The following is a 27,518-nucleotide window of genomic DNA, read 5'->3' on the forward strand; positions in this document are numbered from 1 at the left end:
CCCAGCTATTCTTCTTGACCCCTGAAAAGAAATACATAAACCTCTGGACAACAGGTCAGACAAACAGAGCAGACATAAGCCTCCTCACCAAAACTATTTTTTCTCTTTTTAATGTCCCAGCACCCATCTACTCCTTACTGTAAGGTTTGTCTTGCAAAACCTATTCTGTTAAGCACTTGTATCAATTGATTTTATCCTGAATATTGGTTGTCACAGAAAATTAATTATGGCAAGTGTTTCTAGAAAACTGTCACAAACGCTGTCAGCTTGTGGAAATTGCAATTACTAAACAAGGATCCCTGGTAACTTCAAAGCTTTCTGACATAACCTTGAGGAAGTCGGTGTATGTCAGATTCCACCTGTCTATATTTATGTCCACTATTGCTCTGAAATGACTGGAGCATCACTACTGATGAGAAAGAACAGAGCACTACCTGTTTATACCAATGGGTTTGACTCCTATAAGGAATTTTGAAAACACTATTGAAAATTTCCACTTGCTACACCTAAATATTTGCAATCTGGCTACAAAGTGCTTTCTGTGATGTGAGAATCAGGAGGGAATTGCATGATTGCAAGAAATCCCAATCCTTTATAAATAATTTAATCCCACAAAGTTTATTTCCCTTAATCCATTACTTTACTGATGACATTTGCTGGCTGAAAAGTTACAGTAGCTCTTGGCTCCACTCATCATCAGATCAAAGATGGATGTTATGGTTTTAATTTTGGTAACACTTCTGAAGATTGTCTTTTGATTTGAACCTAACTTTTCTTATCCACCTAGATATTTTCTTGTCTTCTTCCCTCCTGATTCCACTCTCAAAAGAAAAGAAAAATTGATCTGTCAAATCTTTCTTTCTATAACTCTGAAACTTTTAAAATTGGCAGAGGCTTTCACAGGTCTTTTCAACTTAGTTTTACAACCATAAAAAATTGACAGATCTCTGCAAAAAAATGAGAGCATGATAGATTTGTCAAAGATTCAGTGGATAAAAATGAATGCAACAAGACATATATATGCCTCTTTCTGCTGTAAGTGAAAGAAAAGCTCTTCAGAGTCACCAGCAGGAACACTCTGTTCCTCATCCCCCTGTCACACCAAGTTTACAGCTTTGTCTCCAGTGAGCAGAGGGAGGATATGTCCTGTTCAGTCCAGCAGCATCAGGCCTGATGATATTGATGATACCCCATGATGCAATTTCGGACACCTGTAACCTCGAGGCCATCCTAGGCTGATTTCTACCACACTTTCCAGAACTGGGGAAACTTACTCTGCTCCAGTTCTCTCTCAGGTTATGTAACATTCCCTGCTGTATTACAATTTTCATACAGGTTGTCTGTGCCCTCAGCTGGATGGTGAAGTCTGAGATCAACACAGAACTTCAGTGTGACCTTATACAGGAATTCCACAGGTCCCTCATAAATCACTGCTGTTTTCCTGAGATAACCCAGCTGGTCTCCCTATAACGTTTTTAGACATCTTGCCCTTATTGAGATGAGGTTCAGAGCAAAAGGCAAAGCAAAACAGCATTGACTGGAATATGGAATATGTGCCAAACTTTACTGCAAACCCATGGGCCTGCCCTGAGTTTCTGGTCAAATAAGAAACCAAAACAATTTCTCCAAGCCAGGTTTCCTTAAACCCCCATTTTTTTTAATTTCAACCACCTGGTCTCCAGAGATCATAGACTTTTTAAAAAATATCCCAGCAAATGAAAACCAAAAAAACAACAATATAAACTACCTTGTTTCAGGGAAGACTCCAGAGGCTCTCTGATTTATTCCAATGCTGAACAAACCTTTGCAGCATCTCTGCCAGTTCTCCAAAACAACCGTGCCAGAAACTAAAGTTTGCCTTTCTCGCACTCTTCATCCCTAGAGGGAAGCAGTTTCTTCAGAGGGTCAAAGCATTGCTTCATCCAAAGATCCTCAGTGGTTCTGCTCTGGATTCTAAACAAAAAGAGGCTTGTATTGGATTCCCCACTCCTGAACAAACCTTCCAGAGTTCCCTCCTCCCCCAACAGCTCTGATCCCACCCGGGCCACAACTGAAAGGGAAGGTGGAAGGAATTGTGCTGACTCTCCACCTCAGCTGCCTAGGTTACAGGCAGGATCTGGGAAACACAAATTCCTTCAAAGTGGCCTGACATGAGGAAATCTCAAAAAATTCCCTGTTTCTCCGGCATACTAAAAATGTCTTGTGAATAATTGCTTTGGCTTTGTGGAAGATGATAAGGAAAATAAAGAATTTGTGTCAATTTTCAAAAATAACCAATTATGTACTTAGCCTAAGAGCTCCTGCATTTGTCAACCTGCTCTAATTGTTCTGATAACAGAAGGCACGTTCTGGATGTTTTATGAACAATTTTATCTCTCGAGGCACAAAAGGCCACTGGGACATGTGCTGTGCTCTAGCCTGGGTAAGTTTAGAACAATAAAAAAAGAGTAACACAATCTGACATCTGCTGATAAACAGTGTGAAAATAGATGCAGAGCACAATGTCTTCATTGGTGATTCAAGTCACTTATGTTGGAAATTATGTAAATAAAAGCATTCCTATTTTGGCCAATTTGGTTTAAAAACCACATGGGGTCTCTTTAAAGCATAATGTGATATGTTTTTCTCTATCTTTGAAAAAAATTAGTTGGGCATCTTATCATCCCTTTAAGCTATTTCTATCCCTTGCACAAATTATGTTAAAAATAGTATATTTGAGTTGTCTTTTATAACGAGCCAGTGTTCACCTTGATATTAGTAATTGTACATGTTTTATATCAATATTTTCTTATCACTCCTTATATGAAAGGTGCCAATAAAAAAAAAGCATATTTTTATATAGAGATTATGACTTAGAAATGTAATAAAAATGAAAGGGAAGTGGATTTGGAAGCATCAACTGAAGAGTATTTTTTTCAATACTAAATGAATGCAATAGCAAATTTAATCTCTCAAGTCACAGACAAAATTTTAGCACAGCTCTGAGACTTTTTTCCCCCATATTATAAAGCTGTATTTTTTTTAATAGAATTACACAGCAAATATTTTTGTCATAATGAAGATTTGCATCCTTGATCTGTTGGGTTAAATATAAAACACATGGTACAGGTTTATGGTTCATACATATTCTATGGGAAAAGAAATAGTTAAAAAATTAGATTCTCAAAAAAACCCTGAAAACAAAAACAAAACTTCAAAACTAAAGCAATTTTAGAACTTAGAACCTTAGAGATAAACTAAACAGGGTAGCCACAGCATAAATGAATCTCACATGAGGGTTCATTCTAAATGAGAAAATGTTCCTGTGCAAGAAATTAACTGATTAAATAATGTATCCATTTCTGATGAGCAAAACATATTAAAAATTTTGAAGGTAGAGAAAAAGCCCTAAGGGTGTTAATGCAGTCACCCTGCCCTCAAATGCTGTGATTGCTTTCTGTGAATATTTAGCAATGCAATAACTCTAGCTAGTATGACTTTTAAAAACAATTTTATTTAATAGTTCTCTTTAACCAGTTACAGACAACCCATTCTCCGTGAAAGCAGATTTTTCTTCATTACTTATTCTCTTTAATGTACCTTCCAAAATCTTTCCCATTTTCCTGTTCTGACATTTCTAGAATAGTTTATAAAACTTTGGAAGTTTAATTTGGGTTCTTAATGTCTCAGTGCCAAGTGCGCTGGGCCTAACTAGATAAAAAATAGCTTAGCATTTAAAGATAAGCACAGACCACCAAAGTAAGGCAAAATATTGACAATCAAAGTTAATGGATTTATTAGAGGTCAGAAAGTGTAATAAACTGAGAGTCATAAAAAATCACATGAAAAAGCAGCCAGGACTCTTCAGCCTCATCCAAAAGTAAATGGAAAGGGAAAAACTCAAGGCATTCTCTCTTTGGAAGGAAATCAATCTCCCTCAAATTAATCTCCAACTTTAGTTTTCAACGTGAGTGAATATCCTGAATCTTAGGGCAAATATTACTAATCAAAGAGCAGGAGAAAATGGAAGTTACAACCCCCCGGTAAAATGGAATTCCAAAGGCTGATGTGCTCAGACAAGCAGAGATGTGGAAGTGGACAATCCTCACTCCTGAACTCTGAAATAACCAACGTAGGCATCTGCAAGTCAGACAGAGGAGATCAGTAATAAAGCTATGAAATCAGGAATGGTATAAATGTAGAACAGCAAATGCAAATCTAATCCCTAAGAATATGAGGAGAAACACAGTATCAGCAAACATGAGCTTTAGAAATATGCAAAGCTGTTGAAAGCAACCTGAAGGAGAAAAAAAGGCTTGGAAACACAGAAATAGAATATGGGATAGATTCATCTGGGTTTTGGGTTGTTTTAAGGGTGTTTTTTCAGAAAGGAAGATTATTCTAGGATGACAAATATTTCATTACCTGCCTTTGATTAGGTTACTAATTTTATAGAAAAAAGAAATAGAGTCATTTATCAGCACTTCAATCAAAACATGATTGGATGTCATGAAGGGAAACAGATAGGCTGGAGAGAGGGTGATTAGGAAAAATTGTGAAGAGAGTAAGGTATGGTTTAACAGGTTGTGTTCGAGGTCTGGAAGGAAACAACTAATAGGGTTCTTCAAAGATTGTTCTTTGGGACCACTACTATTCAATAAATTAATTAGCTATTCAATAAATTCATTAGCAATTCCAGAATAAATGGTAGGACCTTGCTATTGAAATACTCTACTCACACAGAGGCAGCAGGCAGGCAGTAGTGTGAAGTAGAATGGATAACACATTGGAACAATTGGAATAATCAAGAGAAAATAAGATGGGGATGCATTCTAGACAAGGAAAATACAGCCACGCCATGTATCAAACATTCTCTTTCCAACACAGAAAAATGAGGCATTAATGATGTTCCACAAGACTCCAGCATCTAAATCTGGATGCTCACCCACAACTAACACAGGAAATGGAGTGCTATTGCCTGAGAGAGACTGCCTGGCTCACATGATTAATAAAATTTGAGAGGGATTCTATACCTTATAAATTTTTTGGGTTACACATTGTCATAAGGAGGAAGAGGAGCTCATTAACATAAAGCCATTGACTGAGAGAGGAGACAGATATCAAACACAATATATTTGAAAACTAAAGGTTAGAAAAAGGTTTTCAAATGCCAGAGGTGTTAAATTTTTGGAGCATGAAACTCCCCTACTCCTAACTAGCTAATTTAGAGGTTGATCTTAAAGAGTTTCCAAAAAACCCCACACTTCACTGTCTGACATTAAGGAAGATGGACTGAATGACACAGGCAGCTCTTTCCAGTCCACTGTTCCCAATAGCTGGAAACAGAGTGAGGAGTCTTAGGACTAAGAGAAGTAAAATTTGATGTCAATGGTTTAAATTAACTCAGAGGAATGAGATCTGAGACTTGAATTGAGGTTGAAAACAGATGGGTTTGATGCTAACTAGAGGTTTAACTTGTTTGTGCAGACAAATTACTTCATAAAGGAATAAAAATTACTACTGACTTTTTGCACAAGCATTAGAGATCATGTGTTAATCAGATATTTTTCAATGTCTTGTAGCAGCCAAGATGGTTTAGCAAGATCCTGAGCTTGTAGTTTATTTTTTCCACAGCTGGCTCATCAATCCATTTCTAGAGAGGTTAGGATTACTTCCTGCAGTATGCAACCATTATTTCTTGAGATGAAACAACTATCAGTTATTGTGCCTTAAAATTAGACCAGAAAATTTGTCCATCCCCATTTAAATGATATTTGAAGATCATGCTAACACGGCAAAGCAGGGAATGCAAAGCACAGGCCTTACATTCTCTTCTTAGCCAGACTACTGTGACTTTTCTGCAAAGTAATGCAAATAACAATAATACTTAGCACTTACTGTGCATGATGCTTCTCATCTTCAAAGCGCTTTACAATTATTTATTGCTACTTAATCTGGAAAAAGTATGATTTCAGGCCGGCTTCTGGTAGCTTGTGTGACAAAGTTAATGTCATTTGAATCGACTCCGTTTGTATTTAATAGGATATAACTGCAGTACTTTAGTTTAAACACTATTGTTCCATTAAAAGCCAATTACAGAAACTCAGCTTTCCCTGAATTTATAGAGCGCAGATTTTCTTTCTTTTTTTTTTTTTTTAAAGACGAGATCTATCTAAATACTTCATCCGAATTTAGCCTTCACAATTCTGACTAATGGCTTAGGAGCCTTTTGAGCCGCTGCACAAAGCGATTCGCCACGAGCGGGGCCGCGGTACCGCCTGCGGGCGGCAGAGGGCGCCCGAGATGTGTCCATTCGCCACAGGACCCCGGGATCGAGTGCGAAAAACGCAATTTCGGCGCCACAGAAAAGTACCATTTCTCAGTGTTAAACATACGCTTAGCAGCGGTTTTATATTCTATACGGGTAAATCCTAACATGTTTTATTCTGATCAGTATGTATTAAACAGGGTATCGAATGGTGGCACAACAGATCGAAGACCGCTAAAATAACCTCGGGGCAACCCCACGCACAGGTACAGGCTGGGCGGAGAAAGGACCGAAAGCAGCCCCAAGGAGAAGGACTGGGGGGCGTTGGTTGATGCAAAGCTCAACATGACCCAGCAATGTGCTCTGGCAGCCCAGAAATTCTCCCGTGTCCTGTGCTGCCTCAAGAGCAGCGTGGGCAGCAGGTCGAGCAAGGGGATCCTCCCCCCTTCCACCCTGGTGACACCTCACCTGCAGTATCACATCGGCTCTGTGTTCAAAGGTACAAAGGACACGGACCTGTTGGAGCAAGTCCCGAGAAGGCCACAAAGATGCTCTGAGGACTGGAGCAGCTCTGCTCTGGAACCAGGCTGGGCGAACTGAGGGTGCACGGTCTGGGGAAGAGAAGGTTCTGGGGAGACCTCAGAGCCCCTTTCAGTGCCTAAAGGGGCTCCAGGAGAGCTGAAGGGCGACTGGGGACAAGGGTCTGGAGTGACAGGACAAGGGGGAATGGCTTCAAACTAACAGAGAGCAGAGTTAGAGTAGAGATTAGGAATAAATTCTTCCCTGTGAGGGTGGTGAGGTCCTGGCACAGGTTGCCAAGAGAAAATGTGGCCACCCCATTCCTGGAAGTGTTCAAGGCCAGGTTGGACGGGGCTCGGAGCAACCTGGAGTAGTGGGACATGTCCCTGCCTGTGGCAGGGGATGGAACAAGATGAACTTTAAGGTGCTGTCAAACCCAAACCATCCTGAGAGTCTATAATTCTATGAAAACAAACTTTTGAATACTGCTACAAAAAGTAACTACATTAATTCCATTATAATACATTGACTTGTGATCACAACTATTTCAGTTTTCACTAAATCTTTGAATCTACTGCAAATGAACTCATTTGAAGTTGTTCCCTTTATAGGTAGATTCCTTTGCTATAGATAAAGCATCTTGTCTAAACCCAAATGAGTGATTGTGACTTGTGGCTCAATCACACCCACACGATACATTTTACAAGACACTTCGCAGCAGAGCTAAGAAGGGAACCAGTGGGATATAACCAAACAACCACAATCACTATCTGGTAAAATCATGGCTGCTCTCAAGTGCCACAAGAGGGATTGCACAGCTGTTTCCACTGACAAGGATTTTAGCAGTTGAAAATACAAGGGTTGTCAAAATGTAACCTGAACACAGACCTAGTAAGATGAGGTTGAGAATTAAGAGGAAAGTAATCTGCAAATGACAGGCAGGGTTTGGAAACTGAAACCACTACCTGCACTTCAGCCCAGCGGCAGAGAGCTCACATATCACATCATGGAATTACTGACAAGCAAACAGGGCACTGCCAGACCTGACACAGGTGTACCTGCTGTGGTGGCACTGCTTCAGTCCAGGCTGTGTGCGTGGCACGTGTTCCAAACCTGCCTGGGGTCACCATCCCACCCAGCCTCCTGCGCCCAAAACTTTATTTCCCCTTTCGAGGTTGCCACCTTACAAGGTTGTCATTCCTGCAGCTCAAAAACACAGGGACAAAGTGCTTCAGCCTGCTCATGGCTATCTCAACAACGGATCTGGCGAGTATTCATTAAATTATGCTATTAAATGGAAGTAACCTCAGTGACTTCTCTGGAGACGGGTCCTGCAGCCCTCTGGGCTCCCCGCAAGCTCGGACACCATTACCCAGACCCCGCGGCCCTGCACAAGGAGCCCATTTGACCACGACCCTGTGCCTGTGCCCGCTCGAGGGAACGCCGGCCCCAGGTGACAGGTGTGTGCTGTCCCTAGGGCGGGCTCAGTGCCCCCAGGACAGGTTCAGTGTCCCCGGGGCAGCCTGAGTGTCCCCAGGCCGTCCCGCCGTGTCTACTCACATCTGGAAAGCAAGAACACGTCTGGCTTCCCCACAAGGACCGTGGCTGCCCAGCCGCCTGTGGGTGCCGGGGGGCAGATCCCTACAGAGGAAGGAGCTGTGACAGGGGTGCACTATAAAGCCGGGACCGGGGGTGGCCGTCGAGTGTCTCTTCAGCTGCGTCTGCTTCCCTACAGCGGCGGGGCCGGGCAGCTCAGGGCGGCTCCCAGAGGCGCACCCAGGCTGGGCTGGGCGGCCGCGGGCGGAGGAGGGGCCGCCGCCTCTTTAAACTTGCCGTGAGGGCCGGGCCGCCCCGCCCGGGGCAGCGGGGTCCGCTCGGGCGCCCCCCCCACCCCGGCACCGCTCCCCTCAGCTGCGGCCCGGGCGGGCGGGTCCCTCCCGCATGGAGGCGGCGGGGCGGCGGGGCCCGGCCGCTGGCTGTGAGGGGGCCCCGCCGTGCCCCGCGGGGGGAGCCGGGCAGCGCCGCCGCCTCCCGCCCGCCTCATCCCGCCTCCCGCCCGCCATGGCCGCCCGCGGAGCCGAGCAGCGCCGAGCCGAGCGCCGCGGCAGTGCTGGGGTCTGGCCGCTGCCTGGCAGCGCCCCGTGAGTGGGGACAGCGGGCGGCGTGTCCCTGCGCTCGGTCCTGCCCCCCGTCCTCCTCCCGGAGCGGCGATGAGCGAGACCCGCGCCGGGGGAGTCGCCGCCTAGACCGGCAGCCAGGATGGTGCCCCTGCAGCCCCTGCCCCTCGTCGTGGTCCAGGGCGTCCTCCAGCTCGTAAGTCTCTATCCCCGCGGCCCCCGACTCTCACGGGGGGGCTTGGGGGACACCGGTGCTTTCCGCCGGGGAGCGCGGCGGGCGCGGTCCCCTCTGGAGCCCGGTTCCGAGCAGACCCCCCCAGACCTGCCTCCCACAGCCCCTAACATGTTCTTGGTTTTCTCTTTATTTTTCCTTCCTTTCCTTCTTTAAAAAAAAAAAAAAAATCTTATTTTATTTTAATTAAGGGGGTTTGCTTCTGTTCGCCCCGTTTTGGGATGCGGGACATTCTCGTGCCCGAGCACTGCGCGGCCCCGGGGCCGGGATGCGCTGGGAGCCGCAGCGGCGCGGGATAATACCGCGGGCAGGGATGGGAGGGATGTGCGTGTGCCGAGCATCGCCGAGACTGCCCGCTCCCGAAAAGTTTTGTGCTGGCCTCAAGCGCCTTTTTTTCGTGTGCAAGACATAGCTGGGTGTGCAGGTAGAGTCACCTGCGCTCGGGAAGCTCCCCCGTTACTTTCGGCTTGCTGCAGCGCACCCCAGGCGTTTCCTTAGTTTTTATCAGAAACTGTGGGACTTGCTGGTGTTATGCTGAGAATATTCCTCTGCATGCGGTGGGGGAATGCGGGGACTGACGTGGTGGCAAGGTGAGATGCAGACTGCGAAATTCGGAGATCTAAAGGGAGGGAGGCAAGGCAAGGTGCGTGGCTGGAGACGGGCGAGGAGCTCAACTTCTCCTACGCCAGCGCAATGCCTCTCGTTCGTGGGGCACTGATGGTAGGAGACAAATGGATTGATGCTCGTGTTCATGAGGCGGGAGAGATCAAAAAGAGAAAAAAACGTATTTGCAAAAGAGTTTGGCCATCTTCACTTTTATTTCGAAAAGACATTTTAACTGCACTTGCTGTTTTGAGGGGAGTTTTGGTGTTACTCTCGTAAATACCTTTGCTGCAAAAGTTATGCCTTTCTTCTCCAGCTGCCTTGGAAGCGAAAGTTTGTCGCGAAGTAGTCAATAGGGAGTGTGTAATAAACCTTGAAGGGATTAAACACCCTCCTTTAAGAACTGGAGTCTAGTATTACAGCGTGAGGTGATTGATTAGTTTTTGAGGAAGCTTATGTCAAATTCTAATCCGGTTTTGGATTGTGCTTGTCGTGTAATGTTTTTTGCTCCAGCACTTTATCATAGCAATGAAGTAGCGAGCTGCAGCCCTGCGATAAGGCGCACATTTCTTTCACACTCCCATCCTTTTGGACAATAAAAGGCTGTTTACATTCTTCAGATTCTTGCAGCCCCGTTTCCAACTAAACAACGCGCAGGGGTGAGAGATGGGAAAGGAGAGCAGCAAATGGATTACAAAGTTGCTGAGCAGAAGGGACCTAAATAAAAACTCCTTCCTCACACCTACAACCTCTCTCACTCACTCGCACCCTCCTTTTATGTTCTTCTCTTTTTTTTTTTTTTTTTTTTTTTTTTTTTTTTTTTTTTTTTTTAGAGCTATCAAAGGGATCAATTGAAACTTGTACCATCAGGGATCCGGTTTGTTATGCAACGTTTTATGGATGATGTTGGGAAGTTGCTTGCTGTGGTTTTACATGCTGTGAGTGAAGGCTGACTGAAAGAAGCAAAGTTGCTGCCTTGAATCAAACAAAAATCATAAATAGCCACTGCAGGTTCTCAGGTGAATGTGGCACTCAGCTCACCCAGAAGGATTCATTTTTTTCTGCATTCTTTAGATACAAACCAACAAGGCTTTGGAGTAAATTAGTTTTATAGTTTATATAAGTTAGTTTAAATGATAAAGTAAAGTAAAATGAGAATGTGTGAGATTTTTGAGGCATTTTAGGTGTACCTTTTAATGCTAACCTACTACTGAAAAGTTGTGTAAATGCATTTTGGCATGGTCTTGCCAGAATATCTGGTTAAAGTTACAGCTTATTATAAATTAAGAAATATTTGATGTTGGTGGTAATGCACTGAATGCAAGTCTGTGCTATTCTTTGTTCTCTGGCCAGAATTTGGAGGTACTGGTGGCTTCCTGGAATCTGATTAGCAGGTTTAGAAATGAGGCATTGGTTATTACTGATTCTTGACTTTTTCTTTTTTTTTTAATCAAAAATCAATATGGATAATATTAATACTACAGCGAAGGCTCAGCATTTCAGCCAAGAAAAAAAAAAATCCCAGATTCCAGTGTTGCAATACAGCAGCATTTTAGTAAGCCAGAAATGCTACCATCAAACCCTTCCTGATGGGGCAATCTAATTTTTTATAAAATCAGAGGTGTTGGAATGGGAAATATTTTGGCACTGCATTTCAGTGAAGGGAGAAGTGCTTTTTATTTTAATACATTGAACTTCAAATGCTTGCCTTTCAAATACTGAAGTGTGCTGTCTACTTACCTGCTTCTTAAAGATGTATAAATTAGGATGAAATCCATATGAAACCTCACAAATTTGAGGAGATTATGTCAGAGTGTCTCACTGAATTTCTGAAAGCAATGTTAGTGATTCTTTGTATGTTGTATCTAATGTTCAGTCAGAAGTTCATGTTTAGTACTTTTAATACAGCATAGATGTATTTTTGTAGGATGCTTCTAGATTATTATTTTGATCATTAGATGGGGTACCAGAATGCATGCAACAATAGCACATACATATTTCCTAAAATATTTTGCATATCTAGATATATTAAGCAGTAAGGAAAGCTGCTGTTGAGTCAGGTTAAGATGCTAACTTGCTCCTGTATAAATACATTCATTTTTAAAGTCAGGTTTACCTTCTGTTGACAATATGGAGCAAAACAACAATTTGCAATGCACAGTCAATGCATGTCTGGGCTGTTATTGATAAGAAGATGAAAAATTGCTGTGTTGTGTTATCATTAATAGGTACTCTTGCTTTACTATTAATTTTCAGTAAGCTTTTCCAATTGTCACATAATTGCTGAATGCCCTGTTAGTTATCTTTTCAGAAGTAATGGAGTTCTACATGTTGAGAATTGAAGTGAGTGAAGCATTAGGATAGTGCAGTTTATAAAATGCCTGCTAGTGTTTTGTGAAGTCAGCTTTAAATACCTCTAAGGAAGAGGGGCTGCTTCTATTTCCCTGGGAATATTACTTGTCATTTAAAACAATTCTTGTTGGGGAAAAAAAAAAAAAAGCTGTCACTATCCCTGTGTCTAGGCAAGGTGTAGTTACAGACACACACACTCCCAGGCAGGACCTGTGGTTCTGTAGGGTAATCAGGCACTGTAACTATTGGTTTATTCTTGCTTCTCTGTGGTCTGAAATTAAGAAAGGATCACAGCAGCATTTTCCAGTACCTATAATCAAAGTTGCTTCAGCATTCTATCAATAAACTCTATTCTAACATTAGTGTTGGGCAGAGTTGTTGCTGCATTAGAAACCTAGGAATCAATCATTTTACAAACCCTTCAATGCAGTTGATTTTTTTTTTTCCCCAACAGATGAGAAATAATTAGGAAAAAAAAAAAAAAAACCCAAAGGTTGTTAATTCAGGATTTTTCTCCCCAGGTTTGAAGTATAGCATTTGACATGAGTGAAATTGAATGACAGGTTGTTTGCCTTGGAATTTCAAGGGCTGAAATTAACTATAACCAAAACAGTTTTTGACAATGAAACAAAATTTTTGTAGAGTTTTGTTGGTTTTTTTTTTTTTAACAGAATTTAAGGTTCTGCTACAACTTGAGCTGAAAGAATATTTGCTATAGTACAAGATACCACTTCATAAGAAGAAATATCTTAAAAGCTGAGCTAAAGCTGCCTTTGCATTTAAAATAGGCGTACCCTGTGAGGTGTAGAAACACAGAGATATGTTCCTTCTGGCTACTTTAATTTTGTCTCCATAACCTTGCAAATGTGGTCCAGGTAGCATGCCCTTGCAGTGAGAATCAGAAATAGGCACCATGCAAGACTCTCAGCTCCATTTCAGAAAGGTAAATGCTTCCCTCTGGTCATCTTGAAATGCACAGATGAAATTCCATCCCCCCTTAATTTCAGGGAGAACTTTGTCATAAAATGTATTGGACCCAACCTTTCATTTGGCTTACTTTGGTAATTTCTTTTTGGTGCTGTAGGCATTGTAAGCCTATGTCTCTTTCTTGGGTAATAAAGTAATGTAGGTAACCCAAGAATTGCAGGTAATTTGCAGCTGGAGACAGATCAACAATTGCTGGTTTCAGCAGATTGGGAATTTATTATCCTGAACGAGGAGTTGTGTCTTAAGGTGGATGGGGCCAGGTTTAGTTTACATAGGAGTTTCACAAGTCAACCTGTCCTTACATCACATCTTTTGACCTAGTTCTGTGAAACTGGTAACTGATATTTTTCAGTTTGTTTGTAGGTTGACCAGGGCACAGGAAAATTACAGATCCTGTGTAAAATCTGTACAGCAAGACTTGTTTGACTCATGTCCAGTAGGCCACAGGATACCCCAGACTTCCCCAGCACAGGGCTCATAAAATCCAAGTCTCAATCTTTCCATCTGTAACACGCAAGGAATTTTTCTGCCATTGTAAAGCACTTTGAGAGATATCAGAGCTGTGTTGTAAGTGTAACAGACAGGGAAGTGAAACGGAAAGATTGGTGAAGCCCCAGTGCTAAAATAGGATGCTCTCATCACTCCCACCTTTCTGGTTTTCCTCCTGCACTTTGGTTTCTGCAAGAAGGGAACTCAGGAATGGGAGTTGAAAGGGGGCAACAGAAACCAGTCGCTGACCTGGACATTAAGAGCATCAGAGAAGTGCAACTCTGTCCCAGGTACACCGAATTCCTCCTGCACTGTTAAAATTTTTACCTTTAATCAACTCTTTGCAAACAAAACTGTACAAGGAGAAGCAAGAGCTGCTCCACATGACACAGGAAATTTGCACTGGGGAGCCAGCAAGTTGTTTGTGGTCTGCGGGTGAGGTGTTGACCTTTATTTGGTCCAAGTGTTGAATAAGGCGTGGTAATTCTTGGGCGCTTCTGGTAAAGAGCTGCAGTAAGGGAAGATCAGTGCTACTCTGTGCTGAATGGTTTCAAGACAAAAGCTGTGATTCCATAGGTGGGGATTGCGTCTTGGTCAGAAACAGAGCGAGCTGTTCTGGTGCTCAGGGAAAGCCTGTCGCTTTGGATCTTTCACACCTACTTCTCAATGTATCAAAACCAGAGGCAGTGGCAAAAAAAGGAAGGGGTTTTTTGGGGTTTGTGCTCCGCCCTTCACAGGACAGTGCATTTGCTCTGCTAATCTGTCTTCTTGTCCTGATTTTTGCCCACGTTAACACACCACTTCACTGTAGCAGTTATAAAGCACAAACACCGGCTGTAAAATCTTCCCTAGATCATATCTTGGAGAACTGGATCAAATCTAGCAGAATTGGAAAACAGGAAGGTGAAAGTTCCCATTCACATGGCTGTTATAAATTCATCCTGAACGTGACTTCCAAACACCCTGTTTTGAGGCAGCTTTGGCCTTTCACTTCGAATCTTAAATATGTTTGTTTATTTCCCCAACCCCATTCATCGTTCCCATTATGTTTCCATTTGCTCAATTTCCCACTGTGTTTGTAGCTATAGTTTGTGTAGTGTGTTTAGGTACTTAATGAATCAGAATTAAAGAAAATAAGGGGCAGACCTGCTAGGCAGTTTTACCTTCCAGCAGAGCATCACTACTGTGTATTAAGTCCACTCTGCAGGTCAGGACTTGGAAAACAATGCTAATTCCTTTCCTGTAGGGAATCTCTTTGCGGGCTGGAGTTCTGTGTCGGCTGGAAGCTCAGTTGCACCTAACAAAGAGATTCAAGGAAAAAAGTTAGGAGTGGGGAGGAAATGAACAGCTATGAAGTTGGGTCAGCAGTTAAGACCGAGTTGTTTTGTCTTTGCAGCAGGGATTTCAGTGCTGGTGTGATGCTCTGCTCTCCCTGGAATGGCTTACTGTAAATATAGAATTGGAACGAGTGATTATAATTTAAGGTAGATTTAAAGAGCTATAAGAGCTGTAGTTCTTGAGATAGGTTTTCTCTTTGTTCCAAATGACTGGTAGTAATAGAAGCTATTACTAGCTGGGAAGTGAAAATGAAAGAATAGGGAGAAATAAAAAAATAAAGCGAAGAATCTAATGTCTCTAAAATCAGGTTTTATGTGCATTGGGGCCAATTATGGTTATTGTATCATTACAGTGCAGATTTGAGGCTACTCCAAAAGCCCTCATTCTGCTTCTCCAGATCCAGCATGTTTGGTTTATGTTTATGATCAGTTGCGAATTTCTTGACCTTTTAATACTTGTTTTAGGTGATGACCAGATATTTCTAATATCATCAATCACCACTATAAACACAACCTTAATTTCATCTTACTTCACCCATTATCTAGGAAAATAAAACACTGTGCATAGAAGTGCTTCTGTATTTGTTCTGCTATTAAGTAGATTTAAGAGGTTTTAATGGAGAAGGAGCTGGCTGTGCTTGAGGCTGACCTGGGGGGAAAAACGCCCTGGGACTTTGCTGAGGGAATAAGAGGTGAATATGAGAGAGAAAGATGATGAATGTAAAAGAGCCCTGTGGGCAGGTGGAGTGAGCCTGAGAAGTTACTGCAGGATGAGAAGGACTGACAGACTGACAGTAACCAGGAATATTCCCACAATAGCAGAGAGCGTGTGAAACCCAGGAGGGTGAAATATGGGACCTTGAAGTTTTTTGTCCTTTAATGCTGCCTGTTTCTCTTTTCCTTCAAGCACCTGCTGGTTGATTCTGTTGTTCATAACATGTGTTTACAAAGTTGGAGTTCCTGTTCCCAGTGGGAATTTCAGGGTCTCATTGCCAGTGGTTTGTTCTCAATCCCGTAGCTGTAACTGTTACTAGTGAGTGTATTTCTCTGCCATTGGGAGCCTAAACCCAGACAAGGTGTTCCCAAGTTGAATTTTCTCCTTACTCCAGGCAATTGGGTGGTTCCTAGAAGAAAACCTATGAAATTGTACTACAGGAATAGGCACATAACTAACTTTATAATGCAATGTAATGTTCATGGCACTTTACAGTCAAGATGTGTTACATGTTTGTCATCATTGTTTTGGGAAACCAAAGAAACAAAATCGAGCCTAGAGGAAAATTTCTTAATCTTCACCCCAGTAGACCAGAAGAATATTCTGCGTACCGACTCTCTCCTTCCCTGGCCCATCTCGGTACAAAGGCAAAGAGCTGCTGAATCTGATCTTAGCTCGCTGACAACAGGAGCATTTTTGGAGTGACATAACATGGATCAAGGCAGGAATGAAGCCCAGTCCTTCAGTTTCTGGACCAACAGAAACTGTGTGGCAGGGAGAGGGCTAAAGCCTGTGTTGTTTTCTGCTCATTAACAAAATGCTAATCAGCTTTGTGGAAAGATTCGCAGTAGATAATGTTACTGTGGCACCACTGACTTACCGGGTGTGTTAGCCTAGGGCACTTCAATTTAGGTGATTGAAACATCTGACTCTTTTGAAACCAATTCAGTTTTGCCCATTGACTACTTTCAATTCTGTCAGCATTTAAGGCAAGGAAAAGAGCGATGCTAACTAACTCCTTGTGGGGCTGGGACAAATCCTGTGGTACAGCCGCTGCTGTGTGCCAGCCTCTGCTGCCTCCCTCTGCTGAGCCGCTGTGTCGATTTCCAGGCATCGAATTAGTCTTCCAGTGCTGGAAACATCCATTTTTGAGTTACTTCTGAATCAAACTGCACTGTCTTCTGTGCTGAATGACAAATCCATCAGTCTTCTTCGCATTCCCCTGGCTTGGGTCTGCTCACTGCTGTGAAGAAGTTTCTGGCCCTCCAGGGAGCTTTTCTAAGCTGCATTCTGCTGTGAGCTTGCTCCCTCTGTTTCTCTCTCCCTCCGTGCTCCATCTTCCCAAAGTTTTTTTTTCCGTGCAGAGGATGCTCAGTTCCTCTGGGAGAACCAGCAGCTTCCTTGCTTTCCTTTTCCTCCTGGAGATTGCCCCCTGATCCAAAGTACAGCAGCCCAGGAGCAGGTAGAAAGACTGCCTTCCTTTCTACTACTCACCTTCAATTTTTAAAAATTTAAGTATTTTTTTAAATATATTTTAAAACATTTTATTTAATTTTTTTTGCAGGAAACAAGTAGTTAGAGCTACCTTTCCAGAATCAATAAGTGGTCATCTGTTCACCCCTCGCTGATGGCTTCTGTCCAAGCTCTCTGGTAGCAGATCAATCCAAAGGTTTATCAGCTTTGGGTCCTAGGTTGTATAATGTATTTCCAGAGTGTTTCCATTTCAAATTGCTCATTTTTTAACTCGTTTGTCGCAATCCCAAGTCTGAGTGGATATCCACTTTTAAAGCACATGACTAGAATATGATGTGGGGATTGGTTTTTAAGGAGCAAGTTTTATAGAACTGTAGATGTTGTAGATTCTGCCCTAAGAAGCATTTGTCTCTAAAGGGCATATTTTTCCCCTCTGTGTAGGGACGCCCTCTCCCTGTGAAGGTCATCTTGTGACAGTGAGCTGTGGTGTGTAGAACTTAGATCCAGACCAAGAGATGCAACAAACTGCATTTCTACCACATGACCATCGTGGGGGCACAGAAGGTTTTTTGTTTCTTTATGCTTTTTCTTCTTCCCTCTAGAACCCATAATCCCAGATTTTTTTTTTTTTTTTTACATCAGTTTTGGTGAAATCACAGTTAATGCATTTCCTTAAAGCTCTTAAAGAGTGGGAAAGCCATTCTCATCCATCTCACTCTTCAAGTCTCTTCTTGTTTTTCTTCTCACTAAAATTCAATGTCCTGTTCCTGGCACCAAGCTAGGATAGCTTAAAATAATACCAATGTGTTGAGTGTCTGACAGGAGAATAAATGCATTGTTGAGTTAGGACCTATTTGATTTAAATTAAATAAAATGCCTCTAAATGTAAGAATGAAAAAACATGACATACCTCATTCTCAGATCCATTTTATGGTGTTCACCCCATAATCCTTTTATTCAGACACGTGTGACATATGCGTTATCAGCAATGGGCAGCCTAACACTGCAGTAACCAGGGAATTTAAACTCCATATTTTATTTAACAAAACCTTTTTGTGGGTGTTGGATGGGATCTGTTACTCTGCTTGCTTAGACTGAGGGTTCAGTGTTGCTGTTTTTAATACTTTATGTTGAACAATGAGGGAAGGAATGAATTTAAAGCAGCAAACTTTGTATTTATGATGACTAAGGGCACCATTCTGCAGAAATTTGCCTTCTGGTGAGTTTGCAATGTTCTTTTAATGAACAGCACAGTTATATTTTTTGTGGAATAATAAGATTAATATGGGGACAAATACAGATATAATGGTTATTGTATCTTCCTTGTGTTTTGATGGATTGGATTATCCTGTCCAGTCCAGAGTAACTACTAGATTTATTTTTAATTTTTTTCAATAATGCTGGTAACTGTGAGGGAGCTGGAACTTTGTTCTGTTTAGATGTTGAAACTGTAGTCCCGATAATACAACTCAGTAGTCATTGACTGACTTGTCCCACACCAGTGATATCCTTCCATGCTTTCAGGGAGTGTTGAGATTAAACTCAGTCTGTGATCAGTTATTAATAAAGCCTGCTGAACATGTGCCCTATGTCCCTATTTCTGACTCATCCACTACAATTATTTAACAGAAATTTAATTATCCTTGGATCGTCAGCTCTGATCCAACCAAAGTGTGCAGAATGGCTGAACAGTTATTTCAGTGATGGGCAACAGCATCACAGGAAGCTTGATTTTCCTAGGAAGTGGGCTAAAATAATATTTGAAATAGAAACAAGTCTGAAAGCCAAAATATACCTCCATTGCAATCAGAAGTTCACCAGGACTTCCTGGGGTGGCCACATTTTGGTGTTTCGGGCAGACATGTAGAGGCTGCAAAAGAGCTTTTAATCTTTTCTTGGCTGTAATGGAAACACAGGCTGCTGTATAATTCATTTGGTTCAGACTCCTCCTCAAAATACCTCGAAAAGGAGTGGTGATCAATTTTAGTGGGGCAAAGAAAACCTACATAAATTAAGTTGGTTTGGGTTCTTTTCCTTGTTTCTTCAATTTGAGAATAACATCTTTAATAAATGTGGTCAGGAGTTTTCTACACACGCTTCTGGAAAATTCAGTCATTAAAAGATAACACAGAGGTTATCGATATCATGACTTTGAATTAAACACCTGCAGTTTGTGTATGGTGCCAGAGAATGAAATGCAGCCAGCTCCCCACAAAGAAGGAAAGGTCCAGAATGTGGATTGGAGGGATGCCTGGTTTCACTTGGACTAGCAGACTTTTTAAAGGTAGTTGGGTGGCTTAAGGTAGAACAGCTTTTAATGGCTAATGAATAAACAGGTGGTATCTCCATTCTCTCTGTGCAGATAAGTCGGTGCTCATCCCCTAATTAGGATGGCAGAAGGGAAAGTGAGCCTGGATGTCTCAAGACAGTATCAAATTTATCAGGAGAGACAGTATTGTACAGCAGGTGCTCAGTCCCTGCCCTCAACAGAACTGAAACCTGCTTGGATCTACCTTTTGAAAAGACACAATAGGTACAAATTTGTTCATTTGTTTTGGTGGGAGGTGGAATATATACAAATTCAGTGAGAGCAGGAAAGTGACTTTTCCTCGCCTACCTGAGGATGTTCTTGCTCCTGCAAAGAGACACTAGAAAATAAAAAGTGGTGGGAGCATCACTGCAAGCGTTTTTGTCCTCATTTTGCAACCTTAGCCAAAAGTGTGTGAAAACCACATCCTGGATTGGATCCTTCAACAGAAATCAAGGAAGGAATGCCTGGGCTTGTGTCCTGGGAGAGCCCATACATGGATTAGAAGCTTGGGTGCTTGGTGAGGTCTGCCCTTAAACCAAAGGGAATTTACAGTCTTAAAATGTAAGGACTACTTGGGTCATGTGTCTTACTGTGTGATTTTAGAGATTATAGATTTAGGCACCAGTTATGAAACTGGGGAGGAGCTGCATCTGCTGTCTGTTGAACTCTCCCTGCTTTTGTTGTTCTCCTTATCAGATGGATACCTGGAAAAGCTACCCAGTATCTTCCTGTGATGTAGGATTGCTGATCGTGAACACTTCCTAGTATATTTTCTTAGTGTTTTTTTTAGAAGGTCCCATGATAATTCCTAGGAAATATCACAGCTGATGGTATCATATTGTTTAGTTTTTCCTAATACTATGCACAAAGTTTTCTTAGTTCCTTCCCTTTATGCTTAGCTATCTTCTTTTCTGTCACTCTTGAGACACTTTGTTCAGGCTGCATTATTTGCCTGTTCCTGGGGACCTTTTCCTCAAAGAACTGCAACATTAGCACTGTGAGTCACCGCAAGTTTTGCCTCTTTATTGATCTTTTCTACTGATTCTGACTGTTTGGAGTAATTTACTTTTTTTTTTTCTTCTTGCCTCTTTACTGTTGGTTTTCACAGAATATCTTACTGGAAAGATATGTGCTGACCCAATTTGCTTAGACAGTATCTTTTAACCCTAACACAGAAGAGTCTTGGAGATTTGGCAATTTCTCAGGTTAAGAAAATGGGCTAGATTCAGGAGGAAGGCATTATATTCTGACTAATTCTCTTGGAATATTTTTTCTACTTCAAATTGTGATGCTTTTACTGCCAAATTTTTTTTTATGGTCCTGTGATGTGCACAGGTTGGGTTTTTCCTGGACATCTGCAGCCAGCCTATGAGAATGGGACACTGTGTGTGCTCTCTGGATATTCTGAAGATGTGAACTACGTGACTGTATTAGCACCATGCATGAGCTCACAAGCACAAGCCCAAAAAGCAGGATGAATACAGCTGGGAGGTTTTGGTCAGCTCAGAGCTCAGGGACAACATTACCAGTCTCTCCAATGAATTATTTCCATTGCAAGCTCTTCAGGGGTATCAGTGCTCTGAGTAAAATTGATGGTGTCTGAAAAGAAAAATAACAGCAGGAAATACAGATAAACAGACTGTACACCTAAATGTTTTGCTCAGTCTCTAATTTCCTATTAAAGAAATACCCCACATATTCCCAAGGGAGACGTTTCTTTGCAAGCAGTGACAACCTTTGTAGCTGTCAGTGTGTAAGAAAAGCTGTTGAAATATGCTATTAAAGAATCACATGTTCTGTTGATATAAACCTGATATTGCTTCAAATTTCCTATTACTGAAAGAAATACATTTAGAGTAGTCTGTAAAATAGTGCTTTTGCCTGGAACCACCACCTTTTCTCATATAAGTCATCATCTTTAATAGATAAGCTTTCCATTAAGAGCTGGAGAAGGTGCTAGTTTTTCTTTCAGCAGTTAGAAATAAGAACAATAAATGTGTGGGGGAAATGCACCAATTTGGTTAGGAACATCAAAGTGTGTTCCTATCTGAAATATAGACAAATCAGTTCAGAGAAGGCTCCAAGTATAGAATTATTGACCCTGGAGGATAAGATACAGAATAACCTTCCTAGGCCGTACTTAGTCAATTTTAAGTAGTGTTTGCAAGGTGAGTGGTTGAACAGTCTCATCCCCCTCAGCAAAATATTAATAGTAGATTGCATCACAGCTTTTCCTAAAAGTTTTTTTTCCCCTTTATAAATTACACTGCCGTAAAAGTATATTAATGTTCTATATATCTATTAATCTTTTGTAAGACAATATGAATACATCCAGATGATTGATGTAACTCATAAAAGGCCATAATTGTCTCTCTTTTTCTGATCTGGTTGCTAATTTTGTGATGTGGTCTCAGTTCTGGGGCCAACTGGTTGAGCCTTCTCTGTGGTGTGTCGTAATCCTGGAAGCAATGAGGTCTGCACGTGCTACATCCAAGTGTAGGGTGAAAGATTAACCCAGGAGATCACAGGGTTAAAATAATTTTTAATCTTTTAAAATATAAATACAAATCTCTTAAGTTAACCTTTGAGATTCAATTCTTCTTTCACATGGTGCTAATTGTATGTCTGCTTTGTGACATTTTGAAACCTACCAGGCAAGAAAATATTCTGTTTTATTCAAAATGCTTTTGAGCCATCTATTCCAGAAGTGCACTGTCCTCCTGACAACTCAAATAGGAAGCAGTCCTGGCTGTGTTGCCAAGCAAGGAAGAACATCTCATCCTGTGACATATTCAGTACGTATATGTAGGACACATCCTGGGAAGTTAGCAGGTGAACGCTGTCCTTTAAATTTACCACGCAGTACAAGTATGACTTGTGTCAAGGAATGTGTACATTAGAAACAAGGGGAAAAAATTGCTAAATTTAATTATATGCTGCCAGTCAAAGCCTATAGTTCATATAATCACCTTTGGTCCAACATCAACAACTGTCAACAATATATTTTGAAAATAACTTCTTAACGAAATCGGAAGCAAACAAGATTGTTTAAATCTTCTTTGGGAAGATTAGTTTCCAGGGGGAGTTATTCTGTTATACTGTGATTTCCAGTAACTACGTCAAATCTTTTCAGTAGTGATAGTGATTATGAGCAGTGATTCAAAGTCCATCTGTGAATTCAGTCCGCAGTCTTACAGAAGAACAGGACCCCCTTTCCTCCTGATGTCTGCTTAGAGTGTGACTCATTAACCACTGCCTTCTGAGCCTCAGGCCAGCTGCTTTTCACTCAGTCATCCCCTCATGAAGGCAGCAACATCCCAACTTGGCGGCAGAAGTGCTTAGGAGGCTGTGTCAAAAACCCAGACAAAGTAGGCGACATTCCTCTGCTCTTTCCTCATCCACAGATTTTTTTGATAAATATTTGGCAACCAGTTTAGTCAATCACAGTAAATTTAGTAAATCTGTGGTAAATCTATGCTGTTTATTCCCAGTCATCATCTTCCCCTTTCTTATCACATAGGACTTTAGAAAGGATGTGCTCCATGATTTCCCACGGGGCTGAAGCGAGTCTGAGCAGCTGGTAATCTCCCTGATTGTTTTTAGCCTTTTTGAAAACAGTCACTGTATTTGGGGTCTTTCCTGGCTGTCAGGGCCCTCTCCCAGACTTCAAAACCTTTCAAACCTGATAGTGAACAGCCCCACAATCACATCAACTGGTTCTTTGGGCACATTTGAATGACACCCAGCCATCCCTCCCTGCCATGTTTGGGTTCAGATTGCTCAGGGGACCCCAATTCCCTGCTCTCTCTGATAGTAAGAATCGCGTAGGGAATAGAATAAAACTTCAGAGGACTTGAATTAGTTGTGCAAGAGCCAAATGGATTCCTTGGAGTTCAATATGATATCACTGAGACAGGCACCGTTGGTTTTGTTTAGTAATGGATGCTAAATGATCATCAAGCCAAAATTTAAATAATCATATGCAAAGGAATAGTTTTCATTCAAAATTTTGTCTCTTAATTTAGCTAGAAGGACATGGATGGTTCACTTCATGTCTCTTTAGGAAATCTGAGCTTTACTTAGAGAGTAGGTCTTGAGTTTGGTCTTCCAATATCAACAGGGAATTGCCCCACAGAGGCAGAAGGAAATGTTCCTTGTGGACAAGGGTGCCCAGGGTGGGGCAGCAATGTGCACTTGCTTGATGACTCTGGGGTAGTGCTGTAAGAGCTGCTTCATTCCCCACCTTTCTGTACAGTTTGAATGTGGGATACTGTTCTATGTTAGCAGTGTATAAGCTTCAACAAACATTTCAAGAACAGCATTAGTGTGGGTTAGCCCCATTTTTTTTCTGAGTAAAAACTCAAGAATGGTTTTCTTAAAATACTGATTATTAAATTCTTTTCTATGTTACATTTTAGCAGTGCCCACAGATAAAGAAATAATATATGCGTAAGGCAGACCTGGGAAGAAGATTTGCAGTTCTTTGTAAGTCACATCCTTCTGAATTCACTCAGAGTTTTATGGAGAGCAAGCACAGAGGTAAAACTCCAGCCTGTTTTTTGACTCAGACTAACAACTTTTGCTCCTGCAAAAATGATTCACATTTTTAGTCTGTTAGTTTGTGTCTTACACATTGAGGGCTTGTAGAAAAATAATTTGAGATGAACCTCAAAGCAGTTACAACACCTGAAAACTTATCAAATGTAGGGATATTTTTCAGCTATGGAAAGAAATTATCATTAACCACAGTCATCGAGCGCTTGCAGTTTTCTGCCATACAGGAACTTTGTTCTCCCCTCAGTCTGTGAGCTGATGTAGTGACAAGCTGCAGAGAGATGACAGATTTTGCTAAGGATTTGGAGTCTGAACACCTGTGCAGTGTCATGCATTTAAAAATAGAATGTGACAGCAAAACACATCAACCTTCTAATGTCCAAATGGAAACCACGGGGGTTTTTTCTTCAGCTTTTATCCAGAGAAATCACTTTCAATCATCACTGGCCAAGTGAAAATACCAAGCAAGGCTGTTTTGTTGTGGTCCAAAATAAACAGGAACAAATCAGCATGGTAAGCACAGGTGCACAGAAGATATTCAGTAATCCCCATTTCTTTCCTGTCAGTGCTGTTGTGCATCTCTGAGGGGGCAGGTTATTAATGGTCCAGAGCAATTTCTTCAGGAAACCCTCAGAGGTGGGTTAAGAGAGGGCTGCCACCAAAGCTGCTTTGCATACCTTGACTTCTGTGTGACTCACTCAACCCTCCAATGAATGTATCAGAAAAACAACCAACACTTTTTTTTTTTTGTTTCCTATAATCTCTCTGGGAGAAAAAGAAGCATTAACCAAGGGCAAAAAGATAAAAAGAGGCTTGCTTGATTACCAGGTTGGATGTGTGCATTCTGCTCTCCTCGGGAGGAGCCTGCCTCACTGGCAGTGTTGGAAGGGAACATCTCTGCTGCCCATCTCCCTTAATAGTATCCTTGAAACGTTAATCAAATCGAAAGCACATAATCTTTTTTTTTTTTTTTTTACAGAGGGAATGAGGTTTCCCAGTCTGCCAGAGCCTCTGAGCCCTCTGCCAGGCTGCTCTGCTCTGTTCTGCTGAAGGTTGAACGTAATTACTGGGCACACCATGGGCTTCCCAGGAACCCAATCCATCCCTTTTTTCCCATTACACAGTGCTAATGTTTCAGCAAGTGCTCTTTCTTCAGCAAAACCTTTGTTTTCAGAGATCAGATGTTTTTTCTTCATGTTGGGTGCAATAATTTTGAGAAGTGGTTTTGGCCTCTTTTCTATCGCAGTTCTATTAGCTGTGTTTAAAAGGACATTTATTCAGTGTTTTGGGACAAGATTTTTATGTGATTGTATGAGGGGTAATTAAAGAGGGTCCATATTTAGCTCTTCTGTGCTCTCATTTATGGATGAGAAAGGCAGAAATACACTTTAAACTCAGACAAGAATTAGCATTTTGGATGACAAAAGCTATCACACATGAATGGGTTGCTTCTTAAAATCAACAAAATAAATTAGACTCCCTGTTTGGGAGCATCTGGCACCCTTAAAACCTAGTTCATATAATGATGTCTCTGTTTGTTAAAAAGAATTATGTAACAATATGGTTGATTTATTTCAAGATGATTGGCTTAGCAACTTAATTGGACTATGCAGTATTCCAGAGCACAAAAAAAAAAAATTTAATTAGCTCATTTGTTTGTGGATGACTGCAAGCACTGCATGTCAGGCTCGGCTCCCTTAGAGGTGAGCGGCCATTTGATCCCGTGAGGAACCAAATCTTGTCAGATACCACAGAAGCCACGCTCACACCCAGGGAACAACTGCACCACGCTGCTGTTCAGGTGGTGTCAAAGCCCACAGAAACCTTTCTTGGAATCCAAAGAGTGCTCTGTGACTCCTGGCAGACACAGAAACCTTTCTGGAGGAACAGCAAGGCAAAAATGTCCCTTGAAGAAAAAAACTAATTTTCTCCCTCTGTGGCCTCTCTTTTCCCTTGGGCTGATATTCCACCTTCCAGCTCCCAAATAGTATTAACATCCCAGAAAATTAGCATGCTGGATCCAGGTCTTGTATTCACCCTGGTGCAAAGTTTTATGTCCTTTATTTCCAGGATGGCTACTCACACATGAAAAACGTGCATTTGCAACATCATTTGACTCCTTCATGAGGTCACCACCTCTCAGCTGAGACAGAACAGTATTATTATTATTATCATTGTCATTATGATATTGTTATGTCATTATGATATTTTTGTTATTGTAATAATATAATAAGAATATTAATAAACTTCTTAGTACCATAAGAGTAACATTTATTGTAATTACTTAATATCCAAGTAGTATTTTCAGAATAGCGCTTGACAGTGGTTCAAATATCTGTCAAGATCTCTCCATTTTATTTCAGTTCCAGATGCAGCTTGTGTCAGCCAAGGGACTGCTGACTTGTGGGCAAATTCCACTTAAGTGGAGTTAATCACAACAGCTTAAGTTGTTTCTATACTCTTAATTTTACACCAATTTAAATAAAATTAGAGGTGTGGATGTTGATTTTATTGTGTTGTTGAGTTAAAATACTGAGTCCCGCATGATTCCTTTTTCCATTTCTATAATTGAACATCAAACTCCCCACTTCTCTCCCACCCCACAAAGCACACAAAAAACAAGAAAACCTAAATTAAAATCAGTATAAGGATTTGACTTAAAACATAAAAGAAGAAATAGGGCTGAAATTCCATACTTATCACACCCTGTACTTCCTAGATACAAGTGCACATCTGGTGTGTGAGATAATGCGCTGTTTAGAGACCATGGTAGAACACAGAAAATTGGAAATGAGTCTCAAGTCTTAACACTACATTTCTTCACCACTGGGAGCAAGTAATGCCCTGCTTGCCACTCTTTTTGTAGGTTGTGTGATTTGATTCCCTCTGGTTTTTTGCTCTGTAAATAATATAGGCATGAAGGGAATCGGGAAAGGAATGGTTCTGTAAGAAGTATTTTGTGGGGAACAGCTGAGAAGGGTTTTTTATCAATTCTCAGACCATATACCAAAGTTAATTGTAATATTAGCCACAGGATAAAAAAAAAAGAAGAGATGCTCTGTTGGAGCCATAAGTAGAGCAATAAAAACATGTATCTTGTTCATTCGCTTATCACATGTTATAAACCATTAAAGCCAAAGGCAGTGGTTTGCCATTCTCTGCAACAGAGGATATTCTCTCAGGCCTCCCTGGTGCTACAATTCACTTTTGCCACATCCACACCCCTCAGTTATTTGTGTGTTCCTAACCTGTAGCTGTCAGACAGGGGAAGTTAAACCTGCAGCCGCTGTGCTTCCCTGTTACTTCCTACTGAAACTCATGGGTGTCTGCACGGGTCTGACTTCTGGTAGGGAATATTTTCCATGTACAGTCATGCAAAATGCAAGACTTTTTTACAGAAAAATGACATGGGTATAGTGTGTTTAGCTTTGGACTTATTGTACAGGAAATTAACTACTTCTCTAAATGTAGACCATCAGACCTGATCTGACCTTTTAGTACTTCCACACTTCCACACAGTGGTGGGAGCATCACAACCTGGCTACGAGGCCAGGGAAGTGGCATCCCGAACCAGAGAGAGGA

General features: G+C 41.5%; 1 protein-coding gene across 1 annotated transcript in view; it reads left to right on the plus strand.

The window, feature by feature from the left end:
- Positions 1–8,814: 8,814 nt before the first annotated feature.
- Positions 8,815–27,518, plus strand: part of NXPH2 (neurexophilin 2) — a 35,422-nt gene continuing 16,718 nt past the window's right edge. Inside the window, exon 1 of the mRNA XM_039555380.1 lies at positions 8,815–9,079. Within this exon, the coding sequence (XP_039411314.1) occupies positions 9,026–9,079 (54 nt within the window). The 5' untranslated portion in view covers positions 8,815–9,025. The remainder of the gene's footprint in view (positions 9,080–27,518) is intronic.

Source organism: Corvus cornix, chromosome 7 (assembly GCF_000738735.6).
Source record: "Corvus cornix cornix isolate S_Up_H32 chromosome 7, ASM73873v5, whole genome shotgun sequence".
In the NCBI taxonomy this organism is placed as follows: Eukaryota; Metazoa; Chordata; class Aves; order Passeriformes; family Corvidae; genus Corvus; species Corvus cornix.